The following is a 27,835-nucleotide window of genomic DNA, read 5'->3' on the forward strand; positions in this document are numbered from 1 at the left end:
GCATAATCGACAAAAATTTGTTGTCCTAACATTAATGGCTATTTGTATGCCTTCATTGATCTGTGCTTGCTTTCAATCTCCTTTTGCATCGGTGTATGTGTTTGTGGTAATTAAAAATCACCATCTCCAGTTAGAAGTATACTGACTTTAAAGCTCAGTTTAGTATTTTATAGCTACCTAAAAACGAGAATCCTACAAATTTTGGATCTAGTTTCACAGTTTTAGTTCTACGCTTTATAAACTTTGTCATTGGATACCTAAGTATGTTTGTAACAAAAGTATGGAAGTAATTATTTGAAGTACTTGATCAAATGAGCTATTGAACTCTCTAAATTTTCTATGAAAAATAGTAATCTCTCTTTTGAAGCCATAGTAGTCATTAGGCATGAGGCTATTATGCTCCAAAAATTGAGCATTATGCTTTTGAGCAGTGCTCAAAAAATCATCTATTATGCTTTTGAGTATTGCCCATTATTCCCAAAATTGTGCCACAATAATTGGCTAATAATGCCAGTTTATTGCTGTATCAGACCATTTTCATTGATGTTTAAGCTTCCAATAGTCTTGAATTCTTTAGCTGGTTGTTGTATTAGAGTATTTTGTTTCAGTGTGACTGCTTTATTAGAGTAAATAATATTCAGTGACTGTTCTATTAGAGTTACTGACTGCTCTATTAGAGTATCTCGATTTTTTAATGGAATTGTGCAATCTGCAGATTTTCCTACTGTTAAAGCTTTATAATCACCTCAAAATGCTAGCATAATTCCTGATTCCCACACATACCTATTATGCCTGAAATTATTCCGGCATAATTGCTGCATCCCTAGTTGTCATTCCTAAAAAAACTGTTTCCATACTTTTAAAGATAATGTTATTACAAGCCACTGCAAGAATTTTTGGGAGTTTCACAATTAGCTGTACTATGTAAATCTTAGTTTAAGACTGCCAAATCATAAGGTGGTGTATGGTTGACTGCTATTCATTATACCACTCAAAGGTTTTAAGGTTAAAACCATATAATTATATGTATTATGTATATAGAAGCTAGTGCTTGATATTATTTCGATATATAATCAGTATATGCCTTAGTTAGATGGCATTTTACACCTCCACTAAATACGAAAGTACAGTTTCTACTCAAGACAGAATTGTGTTGGCAAGCTTATTGCAGTATATTGTTGTACACCAGTCCATATCCTTTCATATGTACACTTTTCATACAAATATTTCGGAGAAGCTTTACAAGATTGTTTTTTTAGATTGTATCAAAAACAGATACTGTGTTTAAATAAATACGCAGTATCTTGCTCAGCACTATGCCATGGATGCTAAATCCGTTGAGTGGTAAGTCAGGTAGTAGGTATCACATATATATAGCTGACTAGCATGATTAAACTCATGCCAAAAATGTCAAGTGGTTAAAACAGTAAGTCTGACCATTCATTAAAAATATTTATGCTACAAAATATTACTGTGAATGCCACTCAGTTGTATGAACAAAAAGACACATACATGTAGATACCTATAGCATGTGCATGTACAGTGAATGCAGAAAAACAAGAGTAAAATTGCAGCTTCTCATTCCATATATCATTTTGACTCTGCTTCAGTAGGCGTGTGGGGTTCACGGCTTGATGGATTGTCATGATATTGAATTGCACCTGCAAGTAAAATTGTCAGTTAAGATATATATGAAACATAAAAATTTTATCGAGTCTTAATGCTGCTACCAGTGCATTAATTATTTGATTGCTGCGACATCTGAAATTTTGCATAGATATTGGATTGTCTATCCATTATAATGTGTTTATATGCTTAAAACTTCTTTTTAAAAACAAGCTGTAAATACATAATATGTGATTGGATTTGAGAAAAGGGGTCTTCCACACACATCCAATTCTACGAACTTGGAAGACCATAACTTAGTGATAAAGAAACATATTAACCTGACATTTCCTCCATCTACTAAGCTGTGTTGGTTCTCACTACTGATCAAATGTGAAGTCCACAGCTTTTTCTAGTCTTAAGGTATGAGTCATCAAAGTTAGTAAATTGGATGTGTGTGGAAGACCCCTTTTTGCAAATCCAGTCACATATTATGCAGTTGCAGGTTTAGAGGGGTTTAAAAAGTTTACTGCTTCTGCAACAGACAAGATTTTATTTAATTATTTTTATTTATTAATACTTTACAACACAAGTGTTGAAGGTCTGTAGGACACTTGGTCCTACTTTAATTACATTTTGTGGTGTGCATTTAAAATTAGTGGTGCGCATGCTCAGTGCTGTGTGAATAGACAAGACACATATGAAGCCATTACAGTAGTTTAGACAATGAAATACTCCTTTGCAGCATTGTTGCTGAAATGATCGAAACACTCTAATAGAGCAGTCACCTCTGTAGTAAAATATTCTAATAGAGCAGTCAAATGTTTTGTTAACTATCCCACCAGGGGCCTGCATTGAAAGCCTGTGAATTGATGGACTATAGCTGGCGTAAATTAACTGTATGGATTATCTAAGTCATCAACACAAAAAATTAGCTACTCCAAATTATAAACATATTGAAAAATTTAACCATTGGACATAAAAGAGATTTACAAAGCAATTTAACAAACTGACTGCCTGTATATACAAGTGGGAAGTTGTACCTGCAACCTCAGGATAAAAGTCACATGATGGAGATATCATGGGGTATGTAACAGCTGGACTTTATATCAAGTTGAAGTGGCTTCAATAAGAAGACTAAGGACACAGTCATGGAGGGGGGCCACTTCAGCCTGAGAAACAACTGCTGCATATCCCATCATATAACTTCTAATCTGGAAGCAGCAGAAGCAGTTTACAAAGCTTGTACATGTAATAGGGACTGTCAGTTAACTAGCTAGAATACTTTGTGAATATCTTCATGTTTTAATAGTTGAAGTGTTTTTGGTAGCTAACTTTCAGTGTTGATGAGTTAGCTAGTCTACATACTTAATCTATACCAGCTATAGTCCATCAATTCACAGGCTTTCAATGCAAGTCCCTGGTAGGATAGTGAACCATACATTCTTGACTGCTCTATTGGAATATTTTAATGCAGGTGATTGTTCTATTAGAGTACTTCGAACGTTTTAGTAGAAGGATCCAAAAATGCTGCAAAGATGCATTTCGCTGCAAAATCCAACCAGTATTGCATGATGATCTCTATCCAGCATTTTCTGTTGGTCATTCCCGTCCCCGCTTTCTACTCCAATTTTCCTAGAATTTTACTTACCCCTTGTCTGATAAGCAGCTCTGAGTTGAGTTCTCACAGCATTGGTTTTACAAGCTGTACTTTCAGTGCAGTATGCACAAAGTGTAACTTGTAGAAACCTACAATCGGGTATCAGTTAACTATCGGTAAAATATGGCAAAAAAATATCAGTAATTGGTGGCTTCGCCTAAAAATGGGAATTGGTACAACATTACGATAGTAACCTTAAATTGATGCTAAAACAGATTAGTTGCATGTAAGGCCTTCAAAATGCAATCAGTGTTAATTGTCCATTGTGCAACCACTGAATGCTGTGTATGTCCATTGCCCATAAAAATATATTGAAGCCAATGGGAAAACAATGATATCCTACAGTAAAACTTACAAAGTATAGGGTATGTTCAATTTTCTGTACATGGAAAGAAACTACATCGATCTTTCTGTCGTTTCGTGGTTATCTGCTGTGAATAGGATGAAAGATGCCTGAGTTATAGGGTAAGACAGTTACCAGACAAAAAGCTTTTCACAGCTGATATTTGTAAGTTCAGAGTTAGAAAATCATTCAAGAATGCCAACAAATCTTAACTGACAATAAGCTTTGTTGTGAATTGCTTTGCAAGAAAGTGCCAAATCAACATGACAACCATCTAAGTTAACAGCATGTTCAGCAAGCCCAGCACATTATCCAGGCGATTCAGTAGCACTTGTTCTTGTAGTGTACCTAAGGAAAACAAGCAGCTGTCTGCATATTTCGTCTTGCAAAAACATTTTCATCACTACTATACTTTACTGGCTCATAATTCACTATTGGCTTAGTGCATTCAAATATCACAGGGCGTAGAAATCAATGTAGTGTAGTTTCCAGTGCTGCTTTGGATAGATTCTAGGTGACAATAGATTTTGTGCCCATGGTCATTTTTATGCCTAACTACAGCATCCATTGGTTGTGCAAATGCAACTTGTTTAAGTACTTTCCCTTACATGCAACTGGTTTATCAGGTGTGGATCCAGGACCTGGCAAGGGGAGGGGCACAAATAGGCCAAGTTGTAGGTGGTTGGGGAGAGCCAGCTGCAGATTCTCAGTTGCTGCATTTTGAAACAACAAATAATACACCTCATAGTAGTATCACACTGTTGATTTTTACAATTTTGGCCTTTGAAGATGGTTGTGAAGTTTTAAAAACTGTTTAAAAGGCTCTGAATGTCTTAAACAACAGCAACACAATAATTATTTTTAGAGGTGCTTAGTATGCACGAAGGTGCAGGGTGACAATTTCATAGCTAGACTTTGGTTCGCTTTGGTTTCAGGTGAATTTGCAATAAATGCTAATAAAATGTGCATATTTTTGTGAATTATATCAGTTGATCTTGGCCTGACAAAGTTTAGTATTTTAATTAGAAGTATGGCTCCTCCACAAGTTGAGGAGGGGGCCCATCCTGGATCTGCCATTGCTTATTGTATCCAAATGCAGTCTCAGAGCATCTATATATATATATCTCAAAATTAAGCATGCTCCCAGACCATCTAACACATACTGCAATGTGCATGTGCTTCACACAATAACTTGAATGTCAACTATATACACTTGAAACCCCCTTTACAAATTTCTAGATTTGCTATTACTATAGTACACGTAAATCGTTAGTCCAGTTCAGTTTGGTTTGTTGTTTCACGTGTGAAATATCAAGGGCATATCATTGGTAGGTTGGTATATAAATGAAAATATGAATTAACAGAAACCAGATAAGTGCAGAAATTGAAATACAGTGGAATCTGTTAATCAGAAAATTTGAAAATGAGGACACCTGCATAATCCGGCACTTGGTAATGGTCTCGAGGTATAATACTAACTGACCTGGAAAATCATGACACCTTGACAATCAGGGCTCACTTAAGGTATCAGGGGCGGATCCAGAGTTTGGAAAGAGGGGGGGCACCTTTCTGAAAAACAGTTGAAGACCAAAAAAACTTGCTGAAAACCAGTTGAAGACCAAAAAAAAAAAAAAAAGGTCACGACAATAATAGCTAGTTATCCTTACCAACTATATCACGTCTGTTATGTAAAATAAAATCCTATTTATAGCTTCATAGGTAAGCTACACTGCCTCATGAACATTGTGACTGCTTTATTAGAGTAATTGACTGCTCTATTAGAGTATCTCGATCTTGTATGCAATTTCTTGAAGGGGGGGGGGGGGGGGGGGGCATTTGCCCCAAATGCCCCATCCTGGATCCGCCACTGGGTATCCTTATTACAAGGTGTCTTATTACACAGGTTTCACTAAAAATTAAGAGAGAGGATGTGGTCTGGATACTGAGTATAGCTCATTTGCAGTCATAGTGTCTGTAGGAAGACATTTGTGTGTGAACAGGAGAGTTAAATGAACTAGAATGAATACAAGGCTGTGGTCACAGATTATAGTAATATTTTTAGTTTGATTTTTTATAGGTTGGTTGGTCGAGCCTGGGGAAACAGTAAGCTGACTTGGCCTAACTGTATATTGTAATCATTTAATTGTGAAGGCACCTGATGAATTCCTCAATGCAAATGCTTCATTACTCCATCTCTCCATTCCACTAGAGGTATATGTATAATACACAGACAATTCTTGCATATGTGGACAGCTGGCAGCAACTACAAAAAGTGGAAATTGTAGTAAGCAGTAGCATGTTAAACATAGTTCTATCTTTGTACATACAACATGAGCAGGCACACAGGGTGTCTACAAGCACACAGGTCTAACCAGTTGACATGCACTAATAGTGTGTAGCACCACTTTTTGCATAGCAATGTCACACATTGCATCTGCAAAGTTTGCATTCACTGCTTTTCAGTACTTACTCCTGACCCCAATATACACATTTGAATAAAGGAGTGCAGTGAAACTGTTTGACAAATATGTAATACTGATAGCAAGTTAGAGCCATAGCAATATGAGAGATGTGCATGCCACAGTGATGTCCCATTCATGTCACAGTGATGTCCCAATGTATCACCAAATTTGTGTGCCTTACATAACAATGTAGTGTCCCACCCTATTTGGTGACCAGATCTGCAAGCACCCAGTTAGGTGGTGTTTTGCTTTACAAGTGCCAATGTAAAGCATATAGTATTTTAAAAATTGTTAATTTAAAAATGAAGTAGGGATCTATACAATAAAAAGTAGTGAAACAAGAGATGAATGATGGTGTTACAGCATGGCTCAGTGGGAAGTCCCTACTTTGGCATTGAACAAAATAATAATAGCTAATGTGCCAAAGTAGGGACTTTCCCACTGAGCTATGCTGTAATACCATCATTCATCTCTTGTTTCACTACTTTTTATTGTATAGATCCCTACTTCATTTTTAAATTAACAATTTTTAAATACTAGTTTGTTTAGTTGTTTTGTTGTGGCACAGTTAGCTACAATATAACTTGTATTAGTCCACTAGTATTTTCCACATCTGCAGGTATGGGAAAGGCAGATACCATCACTTATAAACATCTTGCCCATTTGCTCAGTGAGAAGTGGAGTTCCCTATATTCTGTGGTTATGGGCAGGCTTCGCTGTAGTTTGAGGTTCTCCTTGCTGCACTCTTCAGTAATGAGTATCAGGGATCGCATTCTAGATGCAAGCGTCCCTGTGTGTCTCCAGCTGTCGACCTTGCTGTTGCTGAGGGGTACCTGTCTCCTTTAGAACAATGTTATACTAATATTATAATATTATTGTGCTTGCTTCTTTTTCTTATAACAATAACTATGTCTTCCAGAACAATGTAACTTGTAACTGTTCCATCATACATGACTGTTGTATTAGAGTGACTGTTGTATTAGAATATATCTCGAGTCAGCTAAAGGGTGTGCAGCTAGCTATAACAACAAGGAGTGAGGTGATCGTGTTTATTGCTAAGTAAACAGCTAGATTGTTAAGAGGTCGGGTCTTAGTACTCTTTCGCGATTATCTTTATTTGGGGGGCGTGGTAGCAAACCTATCGCGAACGGGATCCCAATCGTGAAGTTGCAGATATCTAGCAAGGTAACTCATATAGTAGCGCCGGGACTGAAGCGCTTCTGAAACCCAGCTCTGAAATAATTCTGTAGCATCTATATATGCTCCTGAAAGAAAGCGTTGATACGAAAAATTAACGCCTCGATATGGTTTCGTTGGATGAAGAAGAAGACAAGCAGCTTGATTGAAGATAAAAGAAAAGACAAGGTGCAGAGGGCCTACACTCGTCAGAACCCCAAAAAGGCACATCCCACTGGTGAGTTTATTATTGTGGCTTAAAATGGTGGCCATGCGCTGCTTCGTTTGGCCTCTAGTCTTGCGACTGTGGTCAGGCAGTGAGGCAGTGAGGATAAAATTCGAGTTTTGTTGATTTAAAATTCTATATCCGGCCACCTGTTAACCATGTAAAACAATTGAAATAGTTGCCAAAAACTGGTTAGTCATTTAAGGCTGTGTCATGAGTGTTAATTGATTTTTGTGATTGGGTGAACCCAGATTCTATTGAGCTTAATGCACAAGTGTAGTAGTGATGACATAATGATGTAATATCTAGGATGACCATGTGTATCATATCCACAATTATTCTATAGTGCACTGCGTTTGTTCAATAAACACAACCACTGAGATATTTCACTGACCATCATTGTATGATACCACAAAGTACAGTACTAGCAAATTAGAAGTTCTGCATGGGTGGATGTCTTTCAAGAATAATTAAAACCTGGGCTATTTGAAATTGAATATTAAGGTATTTCAGTTCATGGTTATAGTGTAGCAAAACGAGAAAAAAATTCAGGCTTTCTGAGATTAAATCTAGGGGTAATTTTGCTGGCTGTGCATGCCATTTTGAAAGTAAACCGGCTAAATTCTTTTGCAAAATTATACTCTCTGAGATGAATTTAAGGACGAGTTAAGCATATTACTGTATTTAGAAAACAACTAAGAAGTTTGGACTCTCAGATATTGAATAGCCATCACTTTATGTAGGGATTTTTGTCAGTCGTATACTGTATGTACCCTAGGAGATTTTTAAAAATCAATGATCTGATACTGAATCTGAGAGCTTTAAATTTTTAAGGTTATGTTTGCAACTTTTAACCTGGGAAAATTTTACTTATTTAAACACTCTGAGATTGAATTTGAGAGAATTTTTGATACGTTTTGTGTGCCAATATAAAAACAAATTTAACCTAATTGTAGTGTACTCACTCATAATTTTAGGGAGTGAGTCTGAGATTTTGGGGGGGGGAGTTCCCCCCTAACAGCCCTAGAATAAACACTGGTGTGGAAAGACAAACAAATATACAAACAAACAAACACACACATGCTTTTGGAAGAAAATAAACATGTGCCCACAATCAGCTGCAAGGCAGCTGCAGGTGTGCACCTAATAAAAAGCACAAATTTGTGACAAATGCAATACACAAAAAGTAGAGGTAGTATTACTTAAATACCATATATAATACCTTGAATTAGCAGAGTCATAGTAGAAAGCACTTTAGGTTGATCACCTTGCTGATTATGAGTATGTATCTCAAAAGTGGTATACAGTTGAACAAAAGTACTCTGACGAATTACCCTGATTCTGAAACATGGTGAATGCTCATCCTGACAACTTTGATGTATGATTTTATTAGCACTGACCTACAATTAATGAAAATGACAATTCACTCAACTCTCAGACATCACGTTAATCAATCAGATATATTAAATAAGTATTCTGTAGTATCAAGACCCACAGTAGTGTGTCGTGCGGCCAAGAAAGTCAGTGCACCACATTGTGAGTATATTGAAAAGAAGAAAGAAAACAGCATTTTCGTGCATGCATAGCTCCATGGCCCCTTCTTTAAAGCGCATCAGTTTTGCATTCTAGCTGTCTGCAAAGTAGGGTAGGTCACACAGCAAATTTGATTAAACTCGCACCAGCCATTTGCAAGATATGGGAGTTCAAAGTTTCCTAATTTCTTCATTTTGTTTCTTGTTAAGCCATAGGGGAGCTACGAGGGCTTTGATTTATTTGAAGAGCTATAAAACACAAACGTGTAAATTTGATCTTTGGTGCAAATGAAGACAGTATAAAGGTGAATCACGTACAAAGTTTGCTGAATCTGATGAACATTCAAGGATTTATGAGCATTTATTAATGCAAACATCTGTCATGGCTATAGGGTAAGTGTATACATAAGCTGATCATTGTAGCAGTGCCTTTTGATGGTTTGAATGAAAAGCAATAGAGTTATAGCTAAAAAGTTATGAAGTAAAAACCCAAACAAGTGTAAAATCACAGGTTCAAGATACTCTAATAACTATAGAGCAGTCACCGCGGGGCAAAAAGGTGCACAAAATATGAAAAAAATCTTATCACAGTTTGAATTAACCAGGGACCTCCATACCTAACACCTGCATCCTCAACCACTAAACTGCTGCTATCTTGGCTGATCACCTTAGTTTAAACAGATTTTAAAGAATTTAATGTTATAACGGCACGTCATGTGTTGTGTACAATACTTTAATGAACACTATTTAGAATAAAATGCATGCATGTATTCAGACTCACACATTTCATAAGTCTGGTTGCAGGTAGTAGTTGCTTCTGATATTCTTCCCCTCGAGTTCCTGCCCAGGACAGAGAGATACGAACAGCACTGAACCAGTTCGCCAGGGGAAGTGACAAAGACCAACCGGTTTGTCCCAACCTGAGACTCACCCTCATACCAGAAAGAGGGCAAGAAGCGAGGCCTCCCCTTCCAGAGGCAGATCTAGGATTTTTTGAAAGGGGGGGCTAAGCTGGACAGGGACATAGGTAACTAGCCAGACATTAGAAGATACCAAGCCTTCTCACAAGGTCCTAGTGGTAAGATTCCTGTAGTATCCATCGTCAAATTAGCTATTTGGAATAATGATTACATTAGTGTGCCAACCTAGGGGTCTGAGGAAATGCCCCCCCCCCCCCCTCTGAAAATTAGGCCCTCTAAAGATGAATCTGAGAGTGTTTTTAGCGGTTTTGGAAAATAATGGAATTTCAGTTTGTATTATCATTAAATTTTACTTTTCCATTAGATCAAGACTGATTGCAATATGCATTGAGTTGCTATCATGGGTGCATAATAATCTTTTCATTTGTAGCTACCAAGCATTTAGATATAGCTAGCTACGTATATACCATAATGCATCAGCTCCTCTTAGTCATGCTCTAATCAGCTAAATCTGTGAGGCAGAAACATGTATAGCGGAGTAGTAGTGGTGTTGAATGTCACAATTAATAGTATGCATGCTCCTTAGCCTAGTAACACATTTTGTTAGACTTAACAGCAATAAAGTGTACTGAAAGCAAATGCAGTGAAGGGTACTAGTAGGTATTAGCTAGTCCTTAGCAAAGTGCAACTGTATTTGCATTTATGGGCTTTCTGAATTTGCTGTTGTGATAGTCAACTTATTTATAGACCTTGCTGGATTATGAAGACTGATCTGGTGAATATGCTATAGCTGTCTTATGAGACTGTAAATTACCAAATGACTACAGTTTGCTAAATGGCTGCCTACATATTATACTGAAGCTGATAACTCTAAACCAATTAAACCAACTAACACCTTTTTGAATATATAACCACATTAATCACCTCCTATAGCCATAGTGGATAATTATCTGAATAAAACAAAACCCACAATTAAAACTTTTGTAACTGGAGATGTAACTTCCAATCGAAACCTGTTTTTTTGAAGAACTTTTGAGGAAAAGGAAGCTATACTCCCCTGGAATAGAGTTGAACAATAGGTATAGTTCATCGTTGAAACCGGGTCACTACTGCTGACCTGGATGACCCACTGATCCAGATAGCAATCCGGGTCAGACCCGGATTAATTAAAGCCGAGGCGTGTGATAAGAGCTATGTTTCGGGTAGTCTCGAGCGAACAAGACTACATTTTGAGCATTCGATTCGTGTTGAGTAAACGAGTAGTTATGTGATAACTAAGCCGGTAAGTTTATAATTTAAAGTCAGTCAGTGGGTTTGGTTCCACGTAGCTACTGTGTGTTTACAGACAGCAATTGGGTGTAGCTTCGTGCATACCTATTATTACAATTTCCTGATATATAAAAGTGGGTGTGGCTGAGTATATGTTTGTAACATGATAAGTGGGCGTGGCTCATGAAAGAGCTATGTGATTAGCATTTATAAGTTTCCACGTCATCAAACGAACAATTTTGTTTCTCACGTGATCCATTCCGGATCAGACCTGGATAATTTGTAAACCAGGTCGGACCCGGATGACCTGGAGAAAGGTTGACCTGACCTGGTTTCAATGCTGGTATAGTTACATAGATACTATTTGTGTTGGTAGTGATACATAGTGAATAAGTCTGCTTTTGATACACATAGAAGATTTAGGGTTTTATTGGCCAAGTACTAACTTAGAAAGGAAAAGGGGGAGCTACAGCCCCTTAGCCCCCCCCCCCCCCCCCCCCCTAAATCTTCCCCTGTCTTCAGCAACACACTCCTCTACTTGTTCTTCTACAGTGCACGTGGCACTGCGTCAATGCGTTCCTGTTACACTGTGGCGGCCTGTTCACCTTTGACCCAGGAAGTTACAAACAACTTGGTGAAGGTTTAATCATCCATTCCCGCCAATCAACTACTGAGACCTGCTAATATCCCAATCATTGTTCAAGCCGTTGGTCATGCTCTATCTACAGCTTTTGCAGGAAGTTTAATATCAGGATCCACATTAGTCAACTCTGGATCTACAACCAATGCACGACCTCCAGCCAGGTTCACCACATGGATCTACAGTCACACTTCATGCACCACCTGCTATATCTGCTAACCATGCTCCCCGTAAGTTCTTAGTTGTGCATATTCAAGTGCCTTAGGTTAATTGTGGCTACAATATGCTGTATCAGTTCACGTTGTGTTACCTATAGTGGTCTGAATATCCATTATGGCTGTGTGAAGTGTTACGCTTGCTGCATGTGACTGTACATATATGGAAATGTTGTCTTTCTGTGTGTATATCAATATACGTATGTGGAAAACATCACTTAACTATATGTTTGTCATATGAGTGCATTATCAGTATGTACATGCATTTACTGTATAAGTCTGTGGGTCGTATAAATCATATTAGGACGTACGCTGTACCAGTTTATCAGATTAATGAATGCATCATTGTGTTCCTGCATATCGCATTGTTTTTACATACCTTTTGTTGTGTTGTGCATATCCCGTATCTAATCTCTCTACTGTCACCTTATCTTGCCACACAGCTCTGGGCCAATTGCCACCACCATCACAGATAGCCCACATAGTTCAAATCTATACTTCCTAACATTAGTGCTGTCATTGCATCCAGCACTAGCAGTTACCTAGCTCCAAGGGCAGCTGCTACTACCCACTTGGTTTGTCAGATAATACATTAGCACCTCCACATTGTACAAATCAGCAAGATTTTGCTTTAATTGCTCTCGGTCTACCACCCATTACAAAGAAAATCCTTGAGAGAATAGAGCTGGGCAGTTTTATTAAAAATGGCCAAACTGTTACTGAAAACCTTAGCCTATCCATAGCTGCAGATAGGGACCAACCAAATACCAAAAAAATAAAATGCCATGTAGTTACTGATACGGTAGAATGACTTCACAGTTTCAGTACGTACACAGCAATAGTATTTTACAAGCAACCAGACCAAGTCTCAAATCTCTTGGGCTACCAAAACTTCATCATCCAGGCTTCTCGGGTAATTCTTGGCTGGGTTATGATTGCCGTTTTAGTCCTTGTCATCCATCTTCTGCCTGCTCACTGTTACATAATAGGAGTCATAATGCTAACCAAGGACAATTTATCAAGTCAATCAACCTTCCCATTCCAACAATCAACCTCTCAGCAATGCCAAAGGTCACCTTCTGGTCAGCTGTATTATTAAACAAAGAAAAAACGATCCTTTTTCGTCAGGATGTTCACCTGTACTTGGGAAAGACTGATGTTTATATTTGCCCAGTGACTGCTCTCCTGCCCCACCTGTCCTCACAGGCAACACCCTAGGGCTGTTGTTTGTTCTTGAAGATGGTTGATTTTTAAACTCGATCCCCCTTTTCAATAATTTCCTGGACAATTCGTTAGATGAACTACATCTCAGAAAGGAACACTAATATGCACAGTTATTTCAAATTGGTGCAGCATCTTCTGCCCAAGCCGCTAATATTCCTGATCCTCAAATTCAAATGCTTGGCAGGCGGAGGAGTGATGCTTACAAGTTATACATCAAGACCTCTACATCAAGACCTCTCCATCAGATCTTGCTAAATTGTCAAAAGTGTTAGCAGCTGGTCCTCAATCATAATTACACTACCTGCACTCCAGTTTATAATTTGTACAGCTAACGATCTATTAGATATATATATATATATATACAGATATATATATGTTTTTGTTTTCACATTGTACTTGGAGATCTACAGTTCATGTACAATCTACAGTATATTATGTGTGTGTTTATATATGCTTTAGCTGTAATCAGTCTCTGGATCCAGGCTGCCAGTTTCCAAATAGTCGTTATGATCATATCTGCTGTTGGTGTATTTTAACCCCTTTAATTACCAATAAACATCACAAGGCTTTATATTGCCCCAGCCAGTCTCAACAAGCTTTAAGACCTTTGTTTCTCAGCATTAGTCAGCATGTTGCCCACATCCCACCTTTGAAAATCACCCTAGAGAGATCCTACGCGATGAAAATCACCTTTAAGGAATAGTACTAGTTCATATGATATATAATACAGCATAAAATATAACAAAACGCTTACAAGTGACTGGATATAGGATTTTTTAAAAATCGCCAAAACTTGAATTTTAGTCTCACTGCCTGACTGACCACAATTGCAAGGCTAGAGCCTAAATGAAGCAGCGCACGGCCCTCATTTTATGTCACAATAAAAACTCACCAGTGGGATGTGCCTTGTGAGGTTCCAGTGAGTGTAGGCCCTCTGCGCCTTGTCTTTTCTTTTATCTCCAATCAGGCTACTAGTCTTCTTCATCCATTGAAACCATATTGAGGCATTAATTTACCATATCAACACTTTTTTCAGTAGCATATTTAGATGCCACAGAATTATTTCAGAGCTGGATTTTGAAGCACTTCAGTCCTAGCGCTACTATAAGAGGTGTACTAGCTAGATATCTGCAACTTTGCAATTGGGATCACGTTTGTCTGGTGGCGCCATGCAAATGGGTGGGCACTGCCTGACTAGTTTGTGATAGGTTTGCGACCACACCCATCTAGGTTAACTAATCACGATAGACTACGGAGACCATACCTCTTCACAGTCTAGCTATTAACTTAACAGAAAACAATATCTTATTGGTGTAGCTAGCTGCACACCCCTTGTCTGACTCAAGATACTCTAATACAACAGTCATGCATTTATGATATTCTAATAGAACAGTCACAAGTCTAGCTGAGCTACAACTAAAAACTAAACAAACTATATAGTATTTTTTAATAATTGTCAATTTTAAAAAATGAAGTAGGGATCTATGCAATAAAAAGTAATGAAACAAGAGATGAATGATGGTATTACAGCATAGCTCGGTGGGACAGTCCCTACTTTGGCACTGTTATAGCTCTTTGGCTCTTGTTGTCCTCTCTTATAGCTAATGTAGGGACTTTTCCACTGAGCTATGCTGTAATACCATCATTCATCTCGTTTCATTACTATTTATTGCATAGATCTGTACTTCATTTTTTTAAATTGACAATTTAAAAAAAATACTATTTCTGTATAGATATGCGCAATCATATACCATATATGTGTATATTATTCATCAGTTTGAGTTGTTCACTGAATTGCATACAAGTGTATATACATGTACCCAGAATTGAAACATACACATGGACGGAGCACCTTCCAGAGTCCTAGTTCTTCCCCAACCTTGCCAGATTCATACACTTCTTGTTGTCCTCAACTGGTCTAGAGCTTTTCAGTCCTACCCATTACAATCACTTTCTGAGTCCTTCCTTTCTGGTATCACCCATGGTCGGTTTCAATAGGCCGCCTGCTCCCCTTATAAGTGCTCGCATGCTTCATCCATAAGTGGTAGATGATTGTCTCCAGATGGAGGTTGATAGTAACAGAGTTGCTGCATCACATAGAGTGAATGATGGCATCCCTCATACTTTATGCAGCTTGAAGTCTATTACAATTGATGATGCTATTAATCAAATCATTGACACTGGCCCTAGTGCACTTCTTGCCAAAGTCGATATCAAACATGCCTTTTGCCTATCAACCCTGCTGATCGTCATTTCCTTGTCTTCCCTTTGGGCTTAGATCTACTCCTAAACTTTTTAACATCTTAGCTGACTTGCTTTAGTGGATCTCACAATGTTCGTAATGCACTATTTCGTGGATCTCACAGCAACATTGGGTGACATTCATAATGCACTATTTAGGTCAATTCCATGATACATGGAACCTCGCAGCTAAAAATTAAACTAAAAAAATCTTCAAACCATTATGTAATCATAAATACTCATATGCCTTGTAGTTTCACATAATACTATTGAACAAAAATTTTTGGCCAAAACAGCTGAGTTATGGCGGTATTATGATGAACCATTTTTAAATGTAAAATTTCATCATTTTGACACTTTAAAACTCAAAAGGGCAGAAATTCCAAATGATAAGGTCATTTTAGTCAATAATTGTTTAATGGATCAATTTTCATATGTTTTGTAAGAAATTATCACTAAAATCTTGTATTAATGTTTAAGAGTGCTATAAAGTGGTGAGCAATTAGAGCAATGCAGTACTGTACGTCGTAACGCATATACACACTAAAGTTTTTGCAGCAGTTATAAATTTTATGCCACTTTATCATACAGTACGATAGTAACTGTATAGTAGGGACCACAAAGGAGTAGGCGTGGCCCACGAAATAATATCACCCAAAAACCAGCCTCGATTTTCCCTTACGACGATGAGGCAGTATTGGTGAGGTAAAACTAAGCCCAAACAAGCTTTCAGATCGACCCGAAACGCTTTCAACAAGTTGCTATGGAATATTAAAAAATTTTTATTCAATGGAATTTTCTACTGACTGACTGAGTAACTGACTGACTGAGTGACTGACTGATGCCTTCAGACAAGCGTAACTCGATAACAGCTAAGGCTACGGGCTTGATTTTTTCACTGTTCGACGTCGCTTCGGCCCGACAGGTGCCTTTTGGCATACCACAGTACGTGCAATGCATTCTTCATGGACTTACCAGTGTCCTCCTTTGCATCCCATTCATCTTTGCTGACAGGGAAAGGTGTCGATTTGGCACGAGCACGTGATGGCTTCCCTTCGAAACGGAAATCGTCCATATTTTTCACCGTGGCTATTTCAATTGCAGAGGTGCTTTTCAAACAGTTCTTGATTCGTACTGCTGTGTAACGGGTTGAACATAGCCTACAGCAAAGCGTAATGGATACTTTACTTTTCAGATGATAATTAATATGAATGGGGTGCGCGGCATGATTTCTTTCTTTTGGTATGCGTGGATTGTAGAGGTGCTTTTTGAACAGTTCTTGATTCGAAATGCTGTGTAACGGGTTGAACATAGCTGACAACGAAGCGTAACGGATACTTCACTTTTTAGACGATAATTGATATAGCTGGGACGCGCGGTGCCTTTTCAGATGCGGTATGCGTGGGTTCACTAGTCATGATAAAATTATTTACAAAAAAAGTTAACAAACAAGTACACGAAAAAATTTGGTTGAGCACAGTAGGGATATAACACTTCTTATTGTTTTACAGTGATTTAATATCATGGACTACTCCAACTTGTTTCAGTACTTTTTATCGATGTGCTATGGTCCCTACTCTAGTTGAAAATTCCAAATTTTTTCGTGTACTTGTATTATAAATAAGCTTCCAATAAGGCACAACTACATACCGTAAAAATTGTGATTTTATTTAAAGAACAGTTAGTACTGGTGTTACGGATGTACAAATTGTTTGTACGTCCGTAACGTCCGTCCGTAACATGAATGGGAAACCCACCAGTATACTGCTTCTGAATGCTGTACAACAGCTTTATGATAAACTTCTTGTCAACAATAAAGTACATAACTGAGTTCAGCTCTCTTTAATACATGGTCATAGAATTAGAAGGCAATTGTACTGGAATGACCATAAAAGTCTCCCAGATCTACTAGAATCAGTTGGTAGTAGCCTTGTTGTCAGTCACCTTACCACACTCTTTTAATGGCAAATGGAAAGTATTAAGCAGCAAATAAATGCAGTATTCAGGTGACCTTGATTGTACATGTTTCTATGCATTATCTGCTGTTTGGCAGAGACTGGAATCATTGGATGTACAAGGTGTATCTCCAGGTTGTGGTAGTATCTGATCATGATTTGCTTTGAGAATCTAGGCTACCAACAGCTGTACAACATGCACCTAGGACACTGTCATTGGAATCGCTTCAGCTAATGTTCTGATATTTTCAAAGAGGAGATGGGCTCTCAAAAAGGGAATGAACCCCTAACCTAGCTTAGTCTGAGTAATCTGTCTCCCAACCCATTTTTGAGATTTAAAATTACACTAAATACAGTAATGATTCTTTCTTGGCCAGTTGAAATGTGTAAAAACTTTTACAATATCCTGTTGTAAAACTATATCAGAAATATTTCTTTTACAGTGTAATGATACAATGATGTGTACAAACTGTGAATGTACGTTCGTAACAACAGAATAGGCCATACTAGAAATAACTTATATGTACATGCCTCACTATGCTGTAATGTGCTTCAAATGTTACTCACAATGTTAAAATAAGTTATTCTGTGGAACATCCCCTCCCCCTTCAAAAAATAGCAGGATCAAGGATACAGAAGGGTACTGTTTTTGTTAGTACTATACGGAGCTGTATGTATGCAGCCTGTATTAGTAGTACAACTATACACACCATCTGTTTTCATGTCTACACACTGTTTATGCATAGTAGCTGTACAACGTGAACTGTACAAGTCCTCACTAAGTATTGAGCATATAAATCTATCTTATAAGCAAACTGAAATCAGAGCTGTACGTCCGTAACATAAGATTTGTATGTCCGTAACACCATAAAGCAGCTGCTAATTTCATATGAACTAAAAAACATAGTTCTCTTGCACTTAATTATAAAAGCCATCTCTATGGTGAAAATGTCTTCAATAAACATTGTTGAATATACTCCCATAGTTCACAGAATTTTAGAGTTTTAATCTTTGTATCAGAATTCGAGCAAGTTTCCACGTACGTCCGTAACGCTTAATATTATCCTTTTCTTGTCCAATTAAAGTAAGCAAAATATTTTTACACTGTGCTATGGTAAAGGTATGGCAGATATATACGTCCTTGTGATATTAGTATGATGAAACAATACTGTGTAATAATAGAGTAAGTAGAGGAAGTGTGTGAATGTATGTCCATAACAATGGAATTGACCTTTAGATGATTTTTCTCATAACTGGTCCCATCTGTCAACACAACCTGGAGATCTTTACACAAGCTTGTGCAACAGATCTAGAGAAAGCCGAGGAACCCTCCACACAGCTCACCTTCCTGGGCATTGTCTTAGATATACCCATCGTATTGAGATCCGTCCCCCTGATGACAAACTCCAATGCATTCATGCAGAACTGACATCTTGGCTGCACAAAGATTCTACTACCAAATGAGAAATCTTATCTCTGTAGGCCTACTGCAACATGCCACTAAAGTTGTGCAGAGTGGTAGAACATTTGTAGCCCGGATGTATTGTATTTGTATTGGCTGTAATAACTTCTTTTTGTTACTAGGTTTGTGACCTAGAGGGAGTGGATTTTCTCCCGGGATAGATGGAATGCCACCCCCAGAACTGGCTGTCAAGTGCTGGACAGCTGGATACCATGCAGGATTTGCAATACTGCTAAGAGAAATCAGGAGGTCGAAAATAAAAGTGGGTGCCCCTACCTAGCTGGCTTATATCAAGTCACTATGGGTATTTCTATCACATGTAAGTGGATGGTGTGTGAAGCACAAAGCATACTCATTCTAGGGCTGAGGGCATGCCCCCTACCCACTCCTCCTCCCTGGTAGCACTGAGGATTGATGTTTCCTGAAACAGACAATCAGCATTAAGAAGAAAAGCTTACAGTCATTATTATGTCTATTTGCCAACATGGGACAGTCCTTTTTTTTAAAGTGCACTTTGTGAAATATTGAATTGTATTGCTGCATGTTAGTCATTGTTTACTTGCGTGACATGTGATATGAGCAATTCAATTAATCACTACCTATCTGGCTATTGCTGCACGTATCAATTAGCCATTGTGTTTAGTTGGATGACATGAGATATGAGCAATTAATGGCTAGCTGTCTGGCTTCGAGCACCATGAACTTCAGGTCTGAATTTGGGAGTGAGTTTGTACGAGTAAAGGTAATCGCATGATATCACATGGATGGCGCTAAATGGAATTATCCTGAAAACTCTCCCTAGGGAAGTTACGTTCTTCTCGCTTTCACAGTACATTTATATGAGCGCTGGGATATGAGTCCATGCCGCATCTTTAAAAGTTATTTTTTGGATTAAGTTACATTAGTACGACCGATACAAGCAATATTTTGTGTATGCATGTATAATTTACTCTGTGTGTGCTTGTTTACAATGTGTGTGTGTGAGCATGTAAAAAAAATACAGTGCACATGTGTACTGTACCAGTTTGTGATTGATCTCCTTTACAAAAGCTGTGGCCTGTTTACCAACAACCTGTGCAGCAAGTGGCAAACCACCAGTAATCTTAACTACTGGCATGCCTTCCTCCAGTAAATCAATGTCTGATTTTCACTGCATGCCAAGAAAAACAACACTTTCAATGTGAAGAGAAGAGATTTTGGTAACAAGTTCGACATGCACTGTAGAGCACATTTACCATGCACAGTCAAAAATGAGAGGTTCTACACAATCTCATTGCACATAGGAAAACCAGGACACCTTCCTCATAATCTAGACACTGGTGCTTAGTACTTGTTACTAGTAATTGATCTGTAAAATAAAAGAAAATGACCCGGCCATGTGAAACTATTGGGACACCAAACATCTTACACCCAGACCATTGCCAGTCAGCACACAGCAAAAAATACATTAATCATACAAATGTTTATTTTCTATAGCTACCTGCAGCCGAAGTTCCTGGGACTTCCAATGATGCAGCCATCCAACACTGATAACTCCACACTACGTAGTTGCTCTATATGAATTCAGTCATTTAGAACACTGCCAGTCAGTATGCAGCTGGTCAAGAGTCACAACTATAACTGGACATAATATAGATGTCTGTGATGCGGTTCTATCCCTTGTGATGCAGTAGTCACAGACCACAAAAATGAGACCTTGACAAATGACAATGCAGGATAACCTCAGACCTCATAGTATAAACAACAAATTGGCACTAAAAATACGTAAAACAAGTTCTTTCAGCAGTTTTAATATACACCATGCAAGGTGAATTTCAACATCTAGCAAAACGTGACGAAACTTACTTTAGCTCTTCTCATGCTGCCTGACTTTAATGCAAACAACATATAAAGTATCAACCATCGTCTGAGGTTCCTCCTTACACATGCACCTTAACTGCTAACTCTAATAGATTCACTCATTTTCAGTCAAGAGAAGGGCTGAAATGCCTCACACATACAAAAACATCTGTAAAGCTTACAGTTACCTTCACAAAGTAAGCAAAGGTGATGTTCCATTTCCGTATTTGGCCATACCACTTCATACACGTGCCATACCCGGCCAGTAGATTATAGACACGTGTCAACCCATACAGCAGGCCATATATAGGGTGCGTGGCACTCAAATTTCATGATCAGTGACGTAGCCAAGGATGGGCATAAGCGGGCATTTACACAACCATCGCAGTTGCTTGCCCGACCATCATCAACTTTGCGGTGTAGGGGAAGTCCCTTGGAAAGTCCCTTTCACACCTCCAGTAGATGCATACGTGAACACTTGTAAACACATCAATACCCTTATAGATCATAACCGTGTGTCCTTTGTCCGAAGACACCAGTGGGAGTACACGATTAATGTATTGGAGTGCCATGAGGGATCCACTGCATCATGTTGGTAGCAATGTGAACTGTTCTTAGTAACTATGCTCTTGTATGGAAGAACGACTATGCCTATCTAAAAAAATTGTCCATGCAGTTAACCAAATCATAGCTTTAAGTCACTCCAGTAGTTCTTTATTTAAATTCTTATTCTTATTAGTACTTTACAGTGTCCAACACTGATAAAATGAATCTTATTCAATTTCAAAGGGAAAGTTTTTAAAACTATCCTGTGAGACATATGCATATCCAAGCAGACCCCCATAGTTGGCATGCTCTGCATGTGAAAAGCACACTAATGTGTATGTCCTCATATCCTCAGGTCTCCGCCATCAGAAAACATCTTGGCTACAAGCACCCATCCTCCCTTCTAAAAGTTGTTCCCTCTGCCTCTGTAATGGTACTCAAACATGCCAGTACAGTCTACCAACATACCAAAAGAGGTAATCACATTGTGAGATAAATCATGACATTAACATAATATTGGTGATACAGTACATAAGCAATTAATATTGATTTCACATTACATCAATTATTGTGATGTCAATGATAATCCTTCACTTCCCAGTACCTCTGTTTGGAGCACTGCAAGAACTTTTTAACACCTAGTAAGGACACTTGACTACTAGCTCACCTACAAGAGCATTGTGATATTAACTTGTTTACATCAAGTACAACCAATATGTGGTGTATATGTGTGAACATGTATAGTGTTTGCACATTTTGTGTGTGTGTCTTGTGATGTATGCATTTGTCTATGTAGAAATGAAATAATATTATAATCTGGTGTAAGGTGTACCACATTTGTGATCTCTTTAATAGACCGTCAGCAAAGCATCTTGTGCTGCGATTGGCAAACATAGTTACTAAGCTAATCTCAGGACACTACGGTCACTATGGTAGCGGCCATAGCAGGGTTTTATTCATGAAAAAATACTCTAATAGAACAGTCAGGCAATAATACTCTAATAGAACAGTCATCAAACAATATAGCAGAAAATATAAATTTCTGTCTGCAAACACACCCAGATGTAATCTCAAAAGTTGCTATGTCTCAAATGGAGCATCTCTAGACAACCTAGAAAAGCATGCCTTGCAAATACGTTTTTTGCACACATCTTTAGTGGTAATCTTGACTGTAGCCAGTACTTGGTCTGACCTAGTAAAGTGCAGTTTCCACCAGCCATGGTTCTAATAACAATTCACAACTACTAGGAATGCGTGATATATGTTCACCACTTATCAGCAGCTTTGTGTTTAGTCACAACACTTCCTCAATGCAGAATTTATCATACACTCCCATGGCTTGGTCAATTAATTGAGTCTGTAAATTATTAAACTGATAAAAATTAGTGATATCCCCCCAAAACACCTTTGCTGTAAAAAAAGGCGCGTCCAAGAAACTACAAGTACCTGTAACCCCACTCAGCTGTAGAAAAAGACTCTATGAAATTAACTAGCAACTGAAAGAGCTGATATCTGGAGCGGCCAAGAATCAATGTTACTACAACTAACTATGATGACCACCAAAGTTTTACCAAATACATACAAGAATACCTTAGTTGTTTAAAAAAGGTAAGTAAAAGTAACTGGCAACCAAAACAGTTGATATCTGAAGCGGCCAAGAATAAAATTTTTGTTGATGCGACTAACTACAATTATTCTTGCAACATTGAATCTTAATCATTCAACTGTGCTTTACATTCACCCTTGCTACATTCTAAATTAATTCTTTGTAACTCTAATTGGCTGGTAATTTGGCCGTCTTTTTTCTCTACACTAACTGTAAAAAACAGGTGGCCAAATTACCAGCCAATTAGAGCTACAAAGAATTATTTTAGGATGTAACAAGGGTGAATGTAAAATACAGTTGAATGATTAAGATTAAATGTTACAAGAATAATTGTAGTTAGTCACATCAACAAAATTTTATTATTGGCCGCTTCATATATCAGCTGTTTTGGTTGCCAGTTACTTTTACTTACCTGTTTTACACAGCTAAGGTATTCTTGTATGGATTTGGTAAAACTTTGGTCATCATAGTTAGTTGTAGTAGCGTTGATTCTTGGCCGCTCCAGATATCAGCTCTTTCAGTTTCCAGTTAATTTCATAGAGTCTTTTTCTACAGCTGAATGGGGTTACAGGTACTTGTAGTTTCTTGGACACGCCTTTTTTTACAGCAAAGGTGTTTTGGGGGATATATTTCACATGAGCTGGGTCATTTGTATTAAAATGATCACATGATGCTGTGGATATGCTGCAAGACCAAAAAAATTTAGAGAACAAGTGTGAATGAAATACAATACCAGAATGTCATGGATATGTCAGTGTGCACAAGTACGTGGAGCATTGCTGATGGCGGCAGACAGTAGCTACATACAATAATAGCAGTTAATAGCAAGCACAACCATGCACACAGCAATTATCAGCCTGAGGGCACATTTTGTGTATATTATGTTTGTTCTCTCCATCAGCGTTCAGTACGTGGGATGCAATTTGGCAGTGAATATTTATGTAGTATTCTCAGGGCCCATATCAGTGATCAGTCTGGCTGGCTGGAACTAAGAGGCTTCAGGTGGAGAGCTATGCATCATCACACAAACTTACCAGCTGGAAACTGCACCTTCTTCGCACAATGGCTTGCCAGGTGAGCCTTTCTCCCATCCCAAACCCGAGTGAAGGCAGCCTAGTTATGTGAGACTAAAGAAATAAGACTATCAAAGTGTATTAACCAACACAAACTAACCTCCAGTGATTAGTAGCAACTTCCAATCATGTTGTTTATTAAGCAGGCGTAGCAACCACTTGTCTTCCAATCAAAATAGTCGTTGTCGCCCACTGTCAAACACAAATGAACAGTAGTCTGCTTGTCTAGTGGGTGTCACGTGCTAACTGTTTTGATTGGCATTAAATAGAATTGTCGTGTGTTTCTATCACCTCCACAAAAACACCCGCCCATTATACAATTGTCTCTTTGTTCAACATGGATTCTATTCCCGGTGAGTGCGAAGCCTTAGGCCTTGTAGTTTTCTCAAACATTATTTATTTATAAATTCATTATTTATGACGTAATTTTAACCGCATTTCATATTATCTTTAGTACTTGGTTGTATAACTAGGCCTGGGGCACATACAACCAAGTACAATCACCAATGGGACAACCTACTAATAGGGCATGTATGGCCAGCACAGTGTGTGTGGGTGGAAAAAATGCACATACACAGTATTACAATTCTACTGGCACATAAACATAACCAGCATATTATCCCATATGGTACAATACACCCTGCTGTAACTAGAGACCGTTGTTTTGCACCTATCAATGTATTGCCTCACTACCCCCCTCGGGCAAATATGGGCTATAGTGGGGATTTGACACAGCTGAATGTCAAATGCCCCATAGAAGGGCAAACCTATTGTGTCAAATCCCCACTGTTGGTCCCAGTTGCAACATGGTGATTTATTATTATTATTATTGTTGTTGGCCCATGGTGATTTACTCGGGATTTGACATAACGTAGAAAGTTACAACAACAAAAATACTTGGGTGCTTAATGAACGATCGTCAAATGCTCCATAGTGGGACAGCAGTTTCGTGTCAATTCCCCCTGTAAAACCCCACTTATGCCTGAGGGTGGGGGGTGGGGCAATACATTGATAGCTGCATTATATACCAGTATACCAGCAGTGTGGCATTAGCACAGTGATCACAGTTTATATGCATAGTTGCATACACAACATACAGGAGATGGGTATGCACATGATTGTAGAAATGCTGGTATCAAGGTTGGTATGCAGCAATGCATCAATATTGCAGTGACTGTAGAAAATAATTCAGCTAGCAAGCCAGGTGAAGGATGAAACATACAAAATGCACAATACAAACAAAAGACTGAAACATTCTTTTCACCTTGTTATTCACGAGTGCATCAGCTGGTTGTTAAGTCACAAGCCACATACAAACTAACTAAAACAAACAATAAACATACTTGTAATGTTGTTGTTTACATGTAAAGTGCCTTCTGGCTCGCCTGCATTCACTCCATGGATGGACGCTACTCTTCTCCTTCGCACTACTTGAAGGGTGTGGTCCCTGGGAATTAAATAGAATGACATGCAGTGTTCATTCACCAGCATGAACAGGTCTAGTTATTATACGAATGTCTGTTTGTATAACATGGATTGAAATCCCGGTTAGTATGTAGCTCTGGGCCACGTAGTTTTCTCAAACATTATTATTTATTATTATTATTATTATTATCTAGGACAGCATCACATACAACCAAGTACATATACCAACATGACAGCCCCCTGGTGAGGCTATTAGGTGGTGAAGGCACGATCCCCAAATCAACTCAATATGTCACAGTAGTGACAGATACAACACAATAGTGGCATCGTAACTAAAGGCCACCAGTAGTAGCTAAGTGCCAGTACATCATTGGTGGGGTAATGGCACAGTGATGTGTACACAGTATATGCATACACAACCTACAGGAGATGCACATTACTGTAGGAGTATACAAGCCAGATGAACCAGATAAAGGAAGACAGCCAAGCCAGCCAGAGCCTAGTAAGCTAGGTAAAGGAAAAATGTACAATAATACAAGAAAACATTTAAAACATACCACACTATTTACAATACATTAGTACAAACAGACAACCAAACCAACCAGAGCCTAGCAAGCCAGAAAAAATATAAAATACAAGACATATGTACATTACAATACAAACAAACATACCTGTCCTTGTGCAGTTGGCATGTCAAACCTATTCAGGCGTCCTGCAGCCATAGATACATGGAGCGCATCCACTGGCAGCTGGCATGGCGACTTGAGACTTAGTGTGCCAGCTGGCAACACTTTCAAACACAAGTGAACAGCAATTCGCTCGTCTAAATAGCCATTTGAATCTGCTCGATTGGTAGTGGGTATATCACGTGCTGTTTTGATCGGCATTAAATAGAATTCGTACGTTTCTATCACCTCCATGGAAACATTCACCCATTATACGATTATCTCTTCGTACAACATGGATTCTATTCCCGGTGAGTGTGAAGCCTTAGGCCTTGTAGTTTTCTCAAACATTATTTATTAATTAATTAATTATTTATTCATTCATTATTAATGACGTAATTTTAACCGCATTTCGTATTATTCTTAGTACTTGGTTGTATAATTATTTATTTCTTTCATTATTTAATTATTTATGATGTAATCTCAACCGCACTTCTTATTATTCTTAGTACTTGGTTGTATAACTATGCCCGGGGCACATTCAACGAAGTACCATCACCAATGGGACAACCTACTAATAGGGTATGTACAAACAGTGCATCGCCAGCACAGTGTGTGTGGATGGAACAGATGCACATACACAGTAATACAATTCTAGAGGATTTGACTGGTACATAAGCATAAGTAATATATTATAGCACACAATTGCAATTAGTATGAATTCTGAGGGCCTATTATATCGAGTGACCGTTGTCTTGATTACTTGATCATGGAGATGTGAGAGCGTGTGATTACATTCAAACTGTGAGAATCATGGTATTGTATCCCACACATACAAGCAGTGAAGCTTAACAAACACTAAAGGATATTATTGTGTCACAGTTGTTTAAATGAGGATGGGTCAGGGCTCTGGATTAAGACATGGTTGGAGTTGCCAAAAGCAGACCACAGTGAGATGTGGAAGCAGAGTATTTCAACTGCCTGTCATCTACAACTGTTATCTCAGCTGTCGTTTGTCAAAAAATGATTACATGATGCAATGGATACTCTGCAAGACGAAATTAAATTTATGGAGAACATATCACTGCTTGTGGCTGAAATGCAATGCCAGAATTTAATGAATGTCATCAGTTTGCACAAGTACAATTCCAGTGTGTGGCAGTATTGCTGATGGTAGAAATTTTGTATTATTTTACTTCATATTAGCTAGTTGCTAAATGTTGCATGTATAAAGGGATCTTAAAACACGCTTGTTTCATATATGTATGGTTAGTTTTTGCATTATAACTAATTGATATTTAAACGATTTCCATTATGTTACTGAAGGTTTGTACTTTGATAGTTACCTGACATGTGCAACTAGTTCACATAAGTGTTTTAGCTGGTGGGCGTGACAACAAATCACAGCAAAGACGACTGCTCTACTGGAGTATCTTAATTGCATGACTTATGTATATGTTTCATGTGTATTTTGACTACTTACTTTTGAAAATTTTATTTTGTAGTACTCTAATAGAGTGCACCTTTTTCTGAGCACTTCTAATACAATGCACATAAATTGTTCTAGAACAGTTTAGAGTTTCCATGGATAGATCTATGAAATTATATTCTGGTGCAGTAAAGAATTTAAGGTAGAAATTAAGTGAGACGAGCAACTGACAGCAGTGGTAGAGTAGTAAGGGGTTTGGGCATATAGTCCCTGGTTTGAATGCTGAACAATTGTTAGACATTTTTTGAGCAAGTTTTTTTTA

General features: G+C 38.1%; 1 protein-coding gene across 3 annotated transcripts in view; it reads right to left on the reverse strand.

Annotated features, from left to right (window-relative positions):
* Window positions 1–1,431: 1,431 nt before the first annotated feature.
* Window positions 1,432–27,835, reverse strand: part of LOC136237613 (long-chain-fatty-acid--CoA ligase ACSBG2-like) — a 116,029-nt gene continuing 89,625 nt past the window's right edge. For 2 of the 3 annotated variants that reach the window (XM_066027822.1, XM_066027821.1), the window contains 3 exons: window positions 8,695–8,872; window positions 5,764–5,871; window positions 1,432–1,661 (listed from right to left, as the gene is read on the reverse strand). In XM_066027822.1, the coding sequence (XP_065883894.1) occupies window positions 1,591–1,661; window positions 5,764–5,871; window positions 8,695–8,872 (357 nt within the window). In that variant the 3' untranslated portion in view covers window positions 1,432–1,590. The remainder of the gene's footprint in view (window positions 1,662–5,763; window positions 5,872–8,694; window positions 8,873–27,835) is intronic. The other variant, XM_066027823.1, reaches the window with a different exon arrangement.

Source organism: Dysidea avara, chromosome 11, assembly GCF_963678975.1.
Source record: "Dysidea avara chromosome 11, odDysAvar1.4, whole genome shotgun sequence".
NCBI lineage: Eukaryota > Metazoa > Porifera > Demospongiae > Dictyoceratida > Dysideidae > Dysidea > Dysidea avara.